Genomic DNA, 14,144 nt, shown 5'->3' on the forward strand with positions numbered 1-14,144 from the left:
AACATACAGCGTAGTCTTGGCTTCAGGATTAGAACTGAGGGATTCATCACTTACATAAAACACCCAGTGCTCATCCCAACAAGTGTCCTCCTTAATGTCCACCACCCATTCTCCCCACCCCCATCACCCTCAGTTTGTTCTCTGTATTTAAGAGTCTCTTATGATTTGCCTCCCTCTCTGTTTTTATCCCATTTTCCCTTCTCTTCCCCTATGATCATCTGTTACATTTCTCAAATTCTGTATGAGTGAAATCATGTAATATCTGTCTTTCTCTGGCTGACTTATATTGCTTAACATTTTTTTAAAAAGCTTTCAGTCTAGTGCTTTTCATGTTATTCTAGGCTCATGAGTGTATGCATGTGCAAGTGTGTTTGCATCAAAACAAATCACAGGTTTCCTTGGATCCTCTCTAGTTGCCAATGAGACTTCCAGGTTTTAGAATAAGGTAAAGCAGGGGTGTCTGGGTGGCTCAGTCGGTTAAGTGTCCAACTTCGGCTCGGGTCATGATTCTGCTGTTTGTGGTTTGAGCCCTACGTCGGGCTCTGTGCTGACAGCTCAGAGCCTAGAGCCTGCTTCAGATTCTGTGTCTCCCTCTCTCTCTGACCCTCCCCCACCCTCACTCTGTCTCTCTATCTCTCTCAAAAATAAATACACATTAAAAAACTTAGAATAATGTAAAGCAGAAAGAACTACTCCTAGAAAAGGAGATATAAATGAACAACTCAGGAAACAGATGCTGGGGAGGATGTGGAGAAACGGGAACCCTCTTGCACTGTTAATGGGAATGAAAACTGGTGCAGCTGCACTGGAAAACAGTGGGGAGGTTCCTCAAAAAATTAAAAATAGAACTGCCCTATGACCCAGCAATAGCTACTAGAAATTTATCCAAGGGATACAGGAGGGCTGATTCATAGGGGCACATGTACCCCAATGTTTATAGCAGCACTTTCAACAATAGCCAAATTATGGAAAGAGCCTAAATGTCCATCAACTGATGAATGGATAAAGAAGATGTGGTTTATATATACAATGGAATATTACTTGGCAATGAGAAAGAATTAAATCCTGCTATTTTCAGCAATGTGGATGGAACTGGAAGGTATTATGCTGAGTGTAATAAGTCAGTCAGAGCAGGACAGATATCATATGTTTTAACTCATATGTGGATCTTGAGAAACTGAACAGAAGACCATGGGGGAAGGGAAGGGGAAAAAATAGATACAGAGAGGGAGGGAGGCAAACCACAAGAGACTCTTAAATACAGAGGACAAACTAAGGGTGGATAGGGAGTGGGGGAGAGGGAAAATGGGTGATGGGAATTGAGAAGGGCACTTGTTGGGATGAGCACCAGGTGTTGTATGTAAGCCAATTTGACAATAAATTATATTCATAAAAAATAAATGAATTTTTAAAAAGGAGATATAGGTTCTAATTCCACCTCTCCTGTCAAACAGCTGTACAGACTTTCACTATCTCCCTCTTTGGCTTTAGTTTTATCATTTATAATGGGAAAAGGCTAGCCTAAATGGTTTCTACTTCTATTATTTTAAGTATATCTTCAGAGTTTTCTGGACCTCCATGCAGCATTTAAAATAGTACAGGCCCAGGGGCACCTGGATGACTCAGTTGGTTAAGCATCTGACTCTTGATTTCAAGTTAAGGTCATGATCTCTTGGTTGTGAAATTGAGCCCCACATGGGTTCAGTGCTGGGTGTGGAGCTTGCTTGGGATTTTCTCTCCCCACCCGTCTCTCTGCCCCTTCCCCCGTCTCTCTCAAAAAATAAAAATAAAATGAAATAAAATCTTTAAAATAGTACAGATCCAATGATCTTGGAATTAGGGCAAGTTTATAGTAAATATGTTATAAGTCTTTATTGAGCCAGTCAAATATTTACTGTGTACCTATAAAGTGTCAACACTGCAACAGATGAGAAGAAAAATGTGATGAAAGCAGAGAACACATTTCTTTTCCTACAAGTTCATCTTTCTGGGTTTTCTTTATCATACCCTACAAAGTCATCTGAACTGAAAATACCCTCTGCACCTCAGTTATATAATTTATTTGGGAGTTACCACATTAGAGCTTCATTCTACTTTATCTTGGTATGTGGCTTTAACCTTGTTAAAAGGCAAGCAGACCTTCGGCGGGGGTGGGGGGGGGCATGAAGAAATCTCTTTACAGTGATTTTCAGAATTCAGATTCCACATATCCAGTCTTGTCTAATCCGTCAGGATGGGGAAAGGATCATATCTGTTGCAGCTATGCCTATAATATGGTCCTGTGGATTGCTCAGACCCTTTCTCGAGTTCTTTTACAGCATTCAGGAAAGAGAAGCAGCTGTGCAAAGAACCGGGGATTTAAAGCTTGGTTTGGTCACTTAAGTGCTTTAGCTGTTATAACCTCAATGAGCTTCTGGTCTGTAACATGTGCCTTTCCAAATTATTGTAGATTGAACTCATTCAGCAAATATTATTTTAGGTTTACTATGTGCCAGGAACTATACAGGGCACTGAGCTTATAATGTCTTCCCAGACTTTATAGTTAAGGCTGTAGACAGAACAAGCCAGCAAACAAAAGGAAGCACACAGTGTGATGAATTAAGTCAATATATTGCTGAAAATTATTGGCAATAACACCAGCAAAGGGTATATGGTTAATGTAGCCATTGTTGTGTACAAGTACGTGCACCTGGCTTTAAGCAGCATGTGCAGTGGAGAACAAACTCTAGATTAGGGATGGAGAGACTGGGATTCAAATCCTTATACAGGGCTGATCATTTGTCAAGCAATAAGAATTATTTCTTTTTCTCTCCAATACTTGATGTAACTTACTTCTTTTAATCCTCACGATCTGTGAAGTGGTCAGTACTATCATTGTCTTGGTTTTGCGGTTGAGGGAAATGAAAAGAGATTTAAGAGTGATGTGTTGGCTTGCCCAAGACCGCACAGCCTGCAGGTGGGTATACGGGGTTAGAGATGGACTCTGGCTGACATCAGAGCCCTGCTTAATGCCCACAGATAAGGTAGCAGATGTAGGACTGCTGTGTCATTTCAAAAATGCTATCAAAGTAGTGGTGGTGGCTCTCAGACCATGCAAACTATTATATATATATATATATATATATATATATATATATATATATAATATATATCCATATAAAATATGATGTGTAATATATTCATATAATACACATTATATGTACTTTTTATTATAGAGACATTTAACACATGTCATATACTCTACTTCTGTATCTTTATCTCCAGGTAATTCAGATCAAGATAAGCAGGTTATTGATGTAGTAATCATACAAAATGATTGATAATTCACTTTTATCACACTCTAAAAGTGTAATCGATGTATACTATAGACTCCTGGGTTGAAATGGGGAAGAATTGTGGTGTAACTTATTAACACATTCCTTTGATGTGACTGTGAATGTGAGAAAAAAGGGGGCAAGGAATAGGTGGCCATTTATGGGCTTTCTCCCCACTGCACTGCACAATGAATGGTGCTGTTACATCTCAGGGGTGCAAGTACTTCTAAACCTACCCATCTTCACTCAAATCAGTAATAACTTTCCTCCCAGCTCTCAAAGCAACTGTCTGGTCGCCCTTCTCAGTTCCTTTTCACTCCTATCCAGCTTCCACACCTGCTTCCACACAGCAACACTGCTCTGTTATATTGTTAAACACATATTTGACAACTAGTTCCCTGTTTACAAAGAAATAATTAAAATTTTAAAAACAGACAAAAACAAAACTTTCATATTTTCCCTCTTGCCCATGGGAGAAAGGTCAAACCCCTTAGCATGGTATTTACCCAGAAAATATTTATTGAGCACCCACTATGTGCCAGGTACAGCTGTAGGTGCTAGGGATATTTCAATGAACAAAAAACACAAAAATTCCTACCAATCCTGGTTTTCCTAAGCTTACAATCTAAGGGAGACAGACAATCAGTATCAACAACCAATCGATTCTATGCAGTGGGAGAAGGTGATGCATCCTATCAAAAGAACAGAGCAGGGTAAAGTGGAACAAAAGTTCAGAAATGGAAAGAAGGTTGAAATTAAATAGGAATATGCATTACATATTTGCAATTATATATACAGCATATGCAATTATATACCTAGCATATGCAGTTGTATATACATATATTTATGAAACAAATGTTTTGCCATCTTTGCTTTGAGTTTCAAAGATCTTCCACAATTTTCCCACCTCTCACTGTCTCTCAAAACTAGACTCCTGTTATCCTCTCTTAACCCTGTTCACACTGCACTTCTGCCATGCTGACATTTTTAAAGTATCCCAAGTACTATGCTCTCCTCTGCTTTTGCAAATGCTTTTCCTGAACCAACTGTCACCCAACCCCCTCACACACCAGATTTTCATCCTGGTAACCCCATACTCACTGTTGGAACCCTCATGTGTTGCAACACATCTCTCAGAAGCTTCCACCTGCTATGCCCAACATCCAGGACACTATACAATACTTCTCTTGGGCACACCTATCACATTGTGCTGTGGTTTATCTGCTTTCTGTTTGTCCCATGTATTATGTTGAACATTTTGAACCTGATAATAATGTTTTATTATTTTTTACATCATCTACAGTTAGGTCTATCAAACCTGGTGCAACGTTTGTGATCAGTTGATAATATTTGTACAGAATGAACACTGGCAATTCAGTGTTGAACTTTTATTTTTAACTCCTTTCTTTAATCTCTAAAGGGGATGCCAGTGTTTTACACCTCTATGTGCTTCATTCCACTGATTAAAGGAGAAAAAACACCTTGACCCCATAAAATCTGGTCAGAACAAACTATGATGATAAGAAACACAGAATTGCCTCTCTAGGTATTTCAATTTCTGACATATTTATTTTATTAAAAAAAAGAAAAAAGCATAAATCTGTGGCCCAAGAATCCAACCACAATGCTTGGAAACAAGTGGGAAAAAAAGGAGTATTTGGTGCAAGTTGTATTAATAACTTCCTTCAGTAAAGTGGTGACATTGACAATGAAGGTGGTGATCCAGATAATGCAAAATTGCCAGTCTAATCTGGGCCTGTCAGTTTTGCATGAACAGTGCATCAGATTAGGATGATAATGATCTCCACAAAAGACCCAATAAATGCTGTAGAGGGGGATTTGATGTTGGAAAGAGGTAGAACACCTGCTTTCCAGCGTCTCTTGTGACTCAGGGAGTCTATGATTCCGTGACAGAACAAAGCGGTTTCTTCATCTGGATTTTCACTCCCCAGGAATCTCATTTTGGGGCCTGCAGGCAGCAAAGAGAAGATACATGGCCATGGGAAGGAACATCAACATAACAACCGACTTCATCCTTTTGGGATTTTCAGAGCATCCAGAGCTTCAGGCTTTCCTCTTTGTGTTGTTTCTGGGGATCTATTCTGTAACTCTGACTTGGAACCTGGGCCTTGTTGTCTTGATCAGGATGGAGTCATGCCTGCACTCCCCCATGTATTTCTTCCTTGGAAACTTGTCCTTTGTTGACATCTCATACACGTCCTCCATCACCCCCAAGATGCTCTGTGACTTCTTCAAGCAGCAGAAGACCATCTCCTTCGTGGGATGTGCTACTCAGTTTTTCTTCTTCATCAGCATGGGGGCCACTGAATGCTGTCTCCTGGCGGCCATGGCATATGACCGCTATGCTGCTATTTCCACCCCTCTGTTCTACGCAGCCTTCATGTCACCCACCATGTGTGTGGGGATGGTCATTGCAGCATACACTGGAGGGTTCCTCACGGGATTGGTCCAAACAAGCTCCATATTCCAGCTGTATTTCTGTGGGCCACGAGTCATTAAACACTTTTTCTGTGACCTGGCACCTCTGTTAGTCTTGTCTTGTTCTAGTACCTTCCTCAGCCAGGTAGTGAACTTTCTTGTTGTGTGTGCAGTTGGTGGGACGTCAGCTCTTGTTGTCCTGGTGTCCTATTGCTACATCATTGCTGCTGTCATGAAGATCCATTCAACCCAAGGGCGGATGAAGGCCTTCAACACCTGTGCCTCTCATCTGACCACAGTGATTCTCTTCTATGGCTCTGGTCTCTTCTCATATCTCCATTCTAGTGCTGGCTACTCACAGGACCAAGAGAAGGTTGTGTCCATGCTCTATGGAGCTGTGATTCCCATGCTGAATCCCATCATATACAGTTTGCGAAATAAGGAGATCAAAGATGCATTGAAAAAACTCAAGAACCAGAAGAAGCAGATGTTCCCTCTGTGTCTTATGGTTCTCTAAGTTAAAAAAATCTTAAATTGGGGCACCTGGGTGGCTCAGTTGGTTAAGCATCCAACTCTTGGTTTCAGCTCAGGTCATGATCTCATGATCATGTGAGTACAAGCCCCACATTTGGCTCTGTCAGCACAGAGCCTGCTTGGGATTCTCTCTCTCTCTCTCTCTCTCTCTCTCTCTCTCTCTCTGTTTCTCCCCCACTCAAGCTCACTCTTCCTCTCTCTCTAAAATAAATAAATAGACTTAAAAAAAGTTTGCTAAAAAAATCAAGTTTTGCTATATGTAAATAGGCATTATAATAAATGGGTCACAGAATGTAAGTAACAAATTAAAGAAGTTATGTCAAGCAAGATCCCCAACCTACATGTCTGTTGCACAATTAGGCTCAACAAAGGTTTTTCTTCCCTTTACCTTTCTTGTCATGGACTGATATGGTTTCAATTTAGGTCACTTGCAATAGAAAATAAATATGCTTTTGGATGACATTCTTTAGCTTTATGACATCAGATGCTGGGTCCAGAATGCCATATCTTAGAGCTGGTTAGATCATAATTCCAGGACCACAAGCATCCACCACAGACCTCTTTACAATATAACACTGCTCATACCAATCCATTCATTACTTGGGACAAATTTTCTGTTCCCCTTGCCCTTGATTTGTACCTATCCAATGGTTGATACTGAACAGGAAGTCTGACTCTGGTTTAGGAACCTGAGAGCCCTAAATAGTTGTGTCTATCAATGACTGTTCAGAGCCAAGAGAAAATAAGGTACCTATAAACTATGTCTGAGATGAGCCAGTGGTCACATATGTGGGGTCATGAAGTCCACTGGGCCAGAAATAGGAGCCCAAATCAGCAGATCCAAAGTTGGGAAGTCACAGTGAGCAAAAACCAGACATAAGGTTAGGTGAGAAACTCTAAAGGAGAGTAGGGTCCCATATGCTTCATTTTCGTGACTGAAGCCTCCTAGTGACTGGGTGGGACCACTTGGTTTAAGGAACAGGATCAGGGAAGAGAGACTTCCCCTGGAAATTCTAATTCTGCATCTGTTCCCTGGACAGTTCTCACTCTTGGCCCTGTATGGATATTTCCTCTCTGTCCTCACCCCATCCCCAACTTACTTTCACTTTGTGTTCTAGAGTTTGTATATTGTCTCCCATCTCTCTGGAATTTGACCACAGCCTGTCCCACAGATCTGACATCCTTGCTTTCATTTTTATGCATTATCTCAGAAGGAACCCCACTCCAGGACATGAGATAGGACAGCCAAGTCAGTGAGTTTGCAGCAGAAATAAATGTGGATTTTAAATGGCCTGTGATCCTATTTTACAAGATGGTTCTTGAGCAAAGGACAAAGATTTCTGAAGTCCTGCTTCTTTAATGGTTGTGGATATAAGTCATGGTGAATAATGACAGCCATCCCTAAGCCATATCAACTTTGGCTATAACTAGTTTGCCTCTTTCTTTCTTTCTTTCCTTCTTTCTTTCTTTCTTTCTTTCTTTCTTTCTTTCTTTCTTTCTTTCTTTTGTTTACTGTTTATTATTTTTGAGAGAGAGAGACAGAGACAGAGACAGACAGCAAGCAGGGGAGGGGCAGAGAGAGAGGGAGACACAGAATCGGAAGCAGGCTCCAGGCTCTGAGCTGTCAGCACAGAGCCCAACGCGGCCTCAAACTCCCAGACCGCGAGATCGTGACCTGAGCTGAAGTCGACTATTTAACCAGGCACCCCAAAGCTGGCTTTGCTTCGCTCCTTCTTTCAATTCATGCTGCTATTTGATCTATTCTCTGACCACTTGGATTATTTGTAAAGGGTTCCTTGATCTGATCTTTGACTCCTCCAAACCAGGTTAAGAGTTACTGCAATGTGTTCCCATAGCATTCTCTATTTCATCTATCCGCACCTATGACACTTTATTACTTTTCCTTGTTTAGTTATATGTCTTCTCCCTGAGTTGTTAACTTTCTGTCTAAACTGCTCTCACACAACTGGGGAAAATTATGTGCTTAATACATATTCATTTAATGAATGAATAAAATTCAAATGCACTTGGCAGATAATTTTGAGATTTTATGCCAAAGGAAGGGAATTAACACTTATCGGATGCTTATTATATGCCAGGCATTGTGCCCAGCAGTTTTTTAAAATTCTGTTTCAGTTCTATAGCTTACACACAAATTCCTTGCTGAAAAAAAAAAAAAAATGAAAACACTATGGGTAAGAAAATGCCTCCTTTGACTGTAATTCTCAGTTTCAATTCCTTCCTGCTCCCCCCAAGAGGTAATGACTGTTTATGTTGGTATGTAAATTGACAGTTTTTCTGTCTATGTGTTAACATTCATATATGTACCCCTATGTAATACCGCTTTATGTGGCTCTGTGTGTATTTACATAAACGGTATTATACTGAATGATCCTTCCATACCCTGCTTGCTTTTTCACTCAACATGATTTCTTGGAGCTCTTTCCATGCTATACATATAACTCTACCTCAGTCTTAAGTTATTTCATAGAATTGTCACACCAAAATTTATGTACCTATTGTGCATTGATGGGCATTTAGGTGGTTTCCAGTTTTTGCTAGTTTATTACGAACAGTGTTGCAATATATGAGTTGTATATACCTCTTCGTGCTAATACCCAATTTTTCTGGTAGAAACAGAGAAGTTGAATTGCTATTAATAGGGTTTGTGCATATATATGTTATACACACACACACATACTATATATATATATATATATATATATATATATATACACACATATATATATGTGTATATATATATATATATATATATATATAATTTAAATTCAAATTAGTTAACATACAATGTAGTATTGGCTTCAAGGGTAGAACCCATTGATTAATCTCTTACATATGACACCCAGTGCTCATCCCCAAAAGTGCCCTCCATCACCCATTTAGCCCCCATCAACCTCCATTCCATCCACCTCCCCTCCAGCAACCCTCAGTTCGTTCTCTGTATTTAAGAATCTCTTATGGTTGCCTCCCTTTTGGTTTTTGTCTTATTTTTCCTTCCCTTTCCCTATGTTCATCTGTTTTGTTTCTTAAATTCCACATATAAGTGAAATCACATGGTATTTGTCTTTCTCTGACTGACTTCTTTCACTTAGCATAATACACTCTAATTCCCTCCACATTATTGCAAATGGCAAGATTTTATTCTTTTGATCTCCCAGTAATATTCCATTATATATATATACATACACACACACACACACACACACACACACACACACACACATCTTCTTTGTCCATTCATTGGTCGATGAACATTTGGACTCTTTCCGTAATTGGGCTATTGTTGATAGCGCTGCTATAAACATCAGGGTGCATGTGCCCCTTTGAATCATCATTTTTATATCCTTTGGATAAGTACCTAGTAGTGTATGGCTCCTTTTTAATATAGAAGGGTTTGTATATTTTTAACTTCTAATAGACACTGCAAATTCTCTCTAAAGTGGCTGTGATGCTCCTGCCAGCAACCTCCTAGGGCATCTATCTCCTCATACCCTTGATGAAAGATGATATTAACAAAACTTAATTTTTTTCCTACCTGATAACCTCTTTATATGTATTCTGTTAATCCTTAAAATGATCCTACTGGATAAGATTGTTTATTGTTTTCATTCACATACAATGTACTATATACTACCTAAAGACTCTTTATACACACTCTCAGCAGTTCTCACAACCACATATGAGATAGGGGTCTTAACCATTTTTATCCAGGAAATAAAATATGTAAGGCTCAGGAAGGAGGTCAAGTAACATACCCAAAGGCACACACTAACAAGTTAGGGAGATCCTAAGTACATATCTACATGACACTAAAGACCATTAATTGAAAATACACCTTCTCATATGTATGCTTGGCATTGCCCAGAAAACTAAAACAAATTCTGTCAAAAACTGACTATTTTCTCAAGTCACACATAATTTAAGTGCAAAAAAAGAAAGGAGAACTGACTTCTGTTAAATAGTTAGGCCTAGTTTCGGTAAGATCATCACTTATGTTATACACCAGGAGTGACGACCTTCATTTAGAACAGCATTCTTCAAAAATGGATTTCTAGGTGGAACAGTTTTATAAACGGAATTATCACACGTGACCATGAAACAAGGGAGAAACTAAAATATTAAAACAAAAACAGAATGGAATTAATAATGAATTTGTAATGCCTTTCAAGGTAGAAGTAGTGATGAGGCTCCCTCCCAACTTAGAGCATTTGCATCTAGGTTCAGATAAAGAAATATTCAGCTGTGCTGTGGTCTCAGGGGAGGGACAACAGTTTTGAGAGCAATATCAAGACACTGGGGTCAGGGGATAATAAAGGAGGAAGATTGATGTTTTATTTTTTTTTTTTATTTTTTTTTTTTTATTTTTTTTAATATATGAAATTTACTGTCAAATTGGTTTCCATACAACACCCAGTGCTCATCCCAAAGATTGATGTTTTAAAATCTAGCCCTGGATTAAGCCAGTTAAGAAGAGAGACAACATTGTATCACCACCCACAATGAATTGTTTATACTGGAGGACTCTAGAAGAAATAGACTAACAACCACCTTCCTAGCAACAATTTTTCTGTATTCCCCCTATCAACAGGGTGAACTGTATCACTGAACAAGGAAACATGAACTCTGGCTACCTTGGCTGCTAAGAAATTCTGAGCAAAATCTGTGACCCATCTGTAGGAAGAATTTAAGTCATCTGGCATGCACTTTTATTCTTATTCCTGGCTCTCCTCTGCATCCCAAACTTGTGTCTCTTACCATTCTTTATTACCATGCGTATTTTATATATCTTTGCAAACTGCTTGCTCAAATATTTGGGAGCAAAAGAGAATATAAAAATGTCCAAGAGTTGGGGCGCCTGGGTGGCTGAGTCAGCAAACATCTGACTTTGGCTCAGGTCATGATCTCATGGTCCATGAGTTCAAGCCCTGCATCAGACTCTGTGCTGACAGCTCGGAGCCTGGGGCCTGCTTCAGATTCTATGTCTCCTTCTCTCTCTGTCCCTTCCCTGCTTGTGCGCTCTCTCTCTCTCTCTCTCTCTCTCTCTCTCTCTCTCAAAAATAAATAAACATTTAAAAAGAAAAAAAGAAAAAAAATGCCCAAGAGTTTGCTTTACACACCAGGTTGGTGTGTTTGGAAGTGAATTGGTCACATAGGCTGCTGATCTCTCTAACTTCTGCTCCAGTCCCACCCATCCCCCTACTCTGTAGTCCTCCTGGACTTCTCCCCATCATTCTCCCAGTTTTGCCTCTGTCTCTGTCTCTCTCTGCCTCTCTGTATCTCTCTCTCTGTCTTGGAGGACCACCCTGACCCCCTAGTCCAAGTTGAGGCCCGCTAGTATGTTCTCTTAGCACTCCAAGCTTCCTTTCCATACCCTTCATCACTGTTCCATGTCTGTCTTCTGATTTGACTACAGTCTGCATGCCTGACACACCCTGTGTGCACAATAAATTTTTGTGAGGATGCTAATACTCAGGCCACATCCCAGAAAGCCTTTAGAGAGCTGTAAGTGACCTACCAGTGACTAACCCATTCCACTCCCCGCTTTTCACAAAGACTTGAAGCTCTGGGCGGGTGGAGTCCTTTGCTAATGGCTCACAGCTGTAGGGTGAAAGCGTCCCTTTTCCAGCCCCACAGCCCTTCCCTGTGGTTCCACAACAGCTGGCAGCTGCCTGTCAGCAGCTTCTCAGCCAGGAGGTAGAAGCTTGCTCTAAGGGAGACCGAGGTGTGGGCTTCGGTCTGGCAGCTCTGAGTCCTGTTTTCGGGGAAATCACACCACTTCAGCTCTGCTGCAGGAATTTCGGGGCCAGGGACACTTTCCTCCTTCCTTTCATAATTATAATGCCTCAGTGCAAGAAATTGGAGAAGAGACATGTGGCCTGGCTGTTTGCAAACCATGTTCCAGGGGATCCCAGGGATCCTGCACAGGCCTTTTCCAAGAGGTGGGGAGGAGATGAAGCCACTGAGCTCTGGGCCCCGGCCCTTGTTCAATCCACAATCCATCAAGGCAGCTTCTTTCTTTCTTTCTTTCTTTCTTTTTACATGTTTTATTATTTTTTTAAGTTTATTTATTTATTTTGAGACAGAGAGAGAGAGCACGCTCAAGTAGGGGAGTGGCAGAGAGAGAGAGAAAGAGAGAGGGAGAGAGAGAATCCCAAGCAGGCTCTGCACTGTCAGCACAGAGCCCGATGTGGGGCTCAAACTCATGAACTGCGAGATCATGACGTGAGCCAAAGTCAGATGCTTAACCCACTGAGCCACCCAGGCACCCCTTGTACGTTTTAAATATTAGCTTCCATGTAAACTTGCATTTGAAAGTATGTTTCCATTGGTAATATTATATTTATAATTCGTGGATTTAAGGGGTGCCTGGGGAGCTCAGTGAGCTGAGTGTCTGACTTCAGCTCAAGTCATGATCTCACAGTTTGTCGGTTCGAGTCCCACGTTGGGCTCTGTTTTGACAGCTCAGAGCCTGGAACCTGCTTCAGATTCTGTGTGTGTGTCTCTCTCTCTCTACCCCTCCTTGTGCTCTGTCTCTCTCTGCCTCTCAAAAATGAATTAACATTAGAAAAAAAAAAACAACTTTTTTTAATCCATGAACTTAATACAGTCCTCTAACTTTGTGAATGAAGAGGTGACAGGCCAAGGAAGAGAGGCGATAACAAGACTGATTTTTAAGCTTAAGTCTCCTGACTCCTGGTGCCTCGACTGTGCACTTTTCTTTACACACACACACTCACACACACTCACACGCTCTCACACAAACATATACACTCACACACGCACACTCACATACATTCACACATACACACACACAATACTCTTTCACACGCACACTCATACACAATCACATAACTTATAAACACACACACCAGGGAGGTGAAGGGAAGTGAAGGGAAGTGAAGGGAAGGGGGGCAGAGATGGCTACCGGATGTTAACATCCTGCTACCAGTAAAGTTGGTCTCAGGCCTTTCTCTACCCTGGACCCCAGGGCGCCTCATCTTTCCTTCTCTCCATCCTACTTGTGCAGTGACCAGCTCTCCTTCCCTCTCCCCACTCTAAGCAAAAATTCTGTTGTGGTCACTTTGTGAGACCAGCCGTCCTTCATCTTTGGGGGGGTGCAGGGAGAGGGAAAGGCAGGGCACTCCTGGACCCTGTGCTCTTCCAGGGGAAACAGCGTTGCTCCTTCTGGAGAAAGGACTTGGGTGAAGGAGTTCTGTCACAGGGAGGAGGGGTGTGATAGCAGGCAAGTTTGCTTCCCAGGGCCTGACACCACGGTTCGTGCGTGGCCGCCCACTCTGTCTGTGGGGAATCAACCACTCACAATAACCACGACGGGGCAGAAGGTGGCTGGCCACACGATGGGGCAGAAGGTGGCTGGCCAAGCTGAGTCAACCTGGGTGGCATTCTTCCCCCCTTAGGTACACAGGCAAAGATACATTTCTCCAAACACAAAGATTCAAGTTCAAAACCAAGAAAGGGAAATATTTGAGTGCCAGAAAGAGAACTCAGAATCAGAGCAGTTGGCGGGAGGAGAAGCTCTGTGGCTAAGGGGCTTTCTGCCTTAGCCCACCTCCGAGCAGGGGTACTGGGGCATTAAGGACTGTGGGAGGTGATCCAGGCCACTGGGTTGGTGCACAATGTTCAAGGGGGTGGGGAGGCGGTGCTGGGAATCAAGAGATGCGGTCTGTCTCCACCACCACCTGTGAGACTGCCACCCGCTTGCCTGTGAAAATGGTTGTGATGCTTGCCATCTTCCAAGAGATATCAGAAGCCTGGGCCTGTGTTCACACAAATGTGGGGACTGCCTTCACACAGATGGCAAACCGAGAAATGAAC

General features: G+C 41.6%; 1 protein-coding gene and 1 long non-coding RNA gene across 2 annotated transcripts in view; one reads left to right on the forward strand and one right to left on the reverse strand.

Annotated features, from left to right (window-relative positions):
• LOC109246483 (uncharacterized) overlaps positions 1-14,144 on the reverse strand; it is a 38,000-nt gene that overhangs the window by 16,719 nt on the left and 7,137 nt on the right. The gene's annotated exons all lie outside the window — the stretch shown is intronic.
• Positions 5,277-6,270, forward strand: LOC109246482 (olfactory receptor 5A1-like). The gene has a single exon (XM_019414476.2). The coding sequence runs from the start codon at positions 5,308-5,310 to the stop codon at positions 6,268-6,270; it is 963 nt and encodes a 320-aa protein (XP_019270021.1). The 5' UTR covers positions 5,277-5,307.

Source organism: Panthera pardus, unplaced genomic scaffold (assembly GCF_024362965.1).
Source record: "Panthera pardus isolate Hobbes unplaced genomic scaffold, ASM2436296v1 HiC_scaffold_12, whole genome shotgun sequence".
Classification (NCBI taxonomy): domain Eukaryota; kingdom Metazoa; phylum Chordata; class Mammalia; order Carnivora; family Felidae; genus Panthera; species Panthera pardus.

Coding starts and splice junctions, on each gene's coding strand:
- LOC109246482 (XM_019414476.2), top strand. CDS start 5,308: ATGGCCATGGGAAGGAACATCAACATAACAACCGACTTCATCCTTTTG.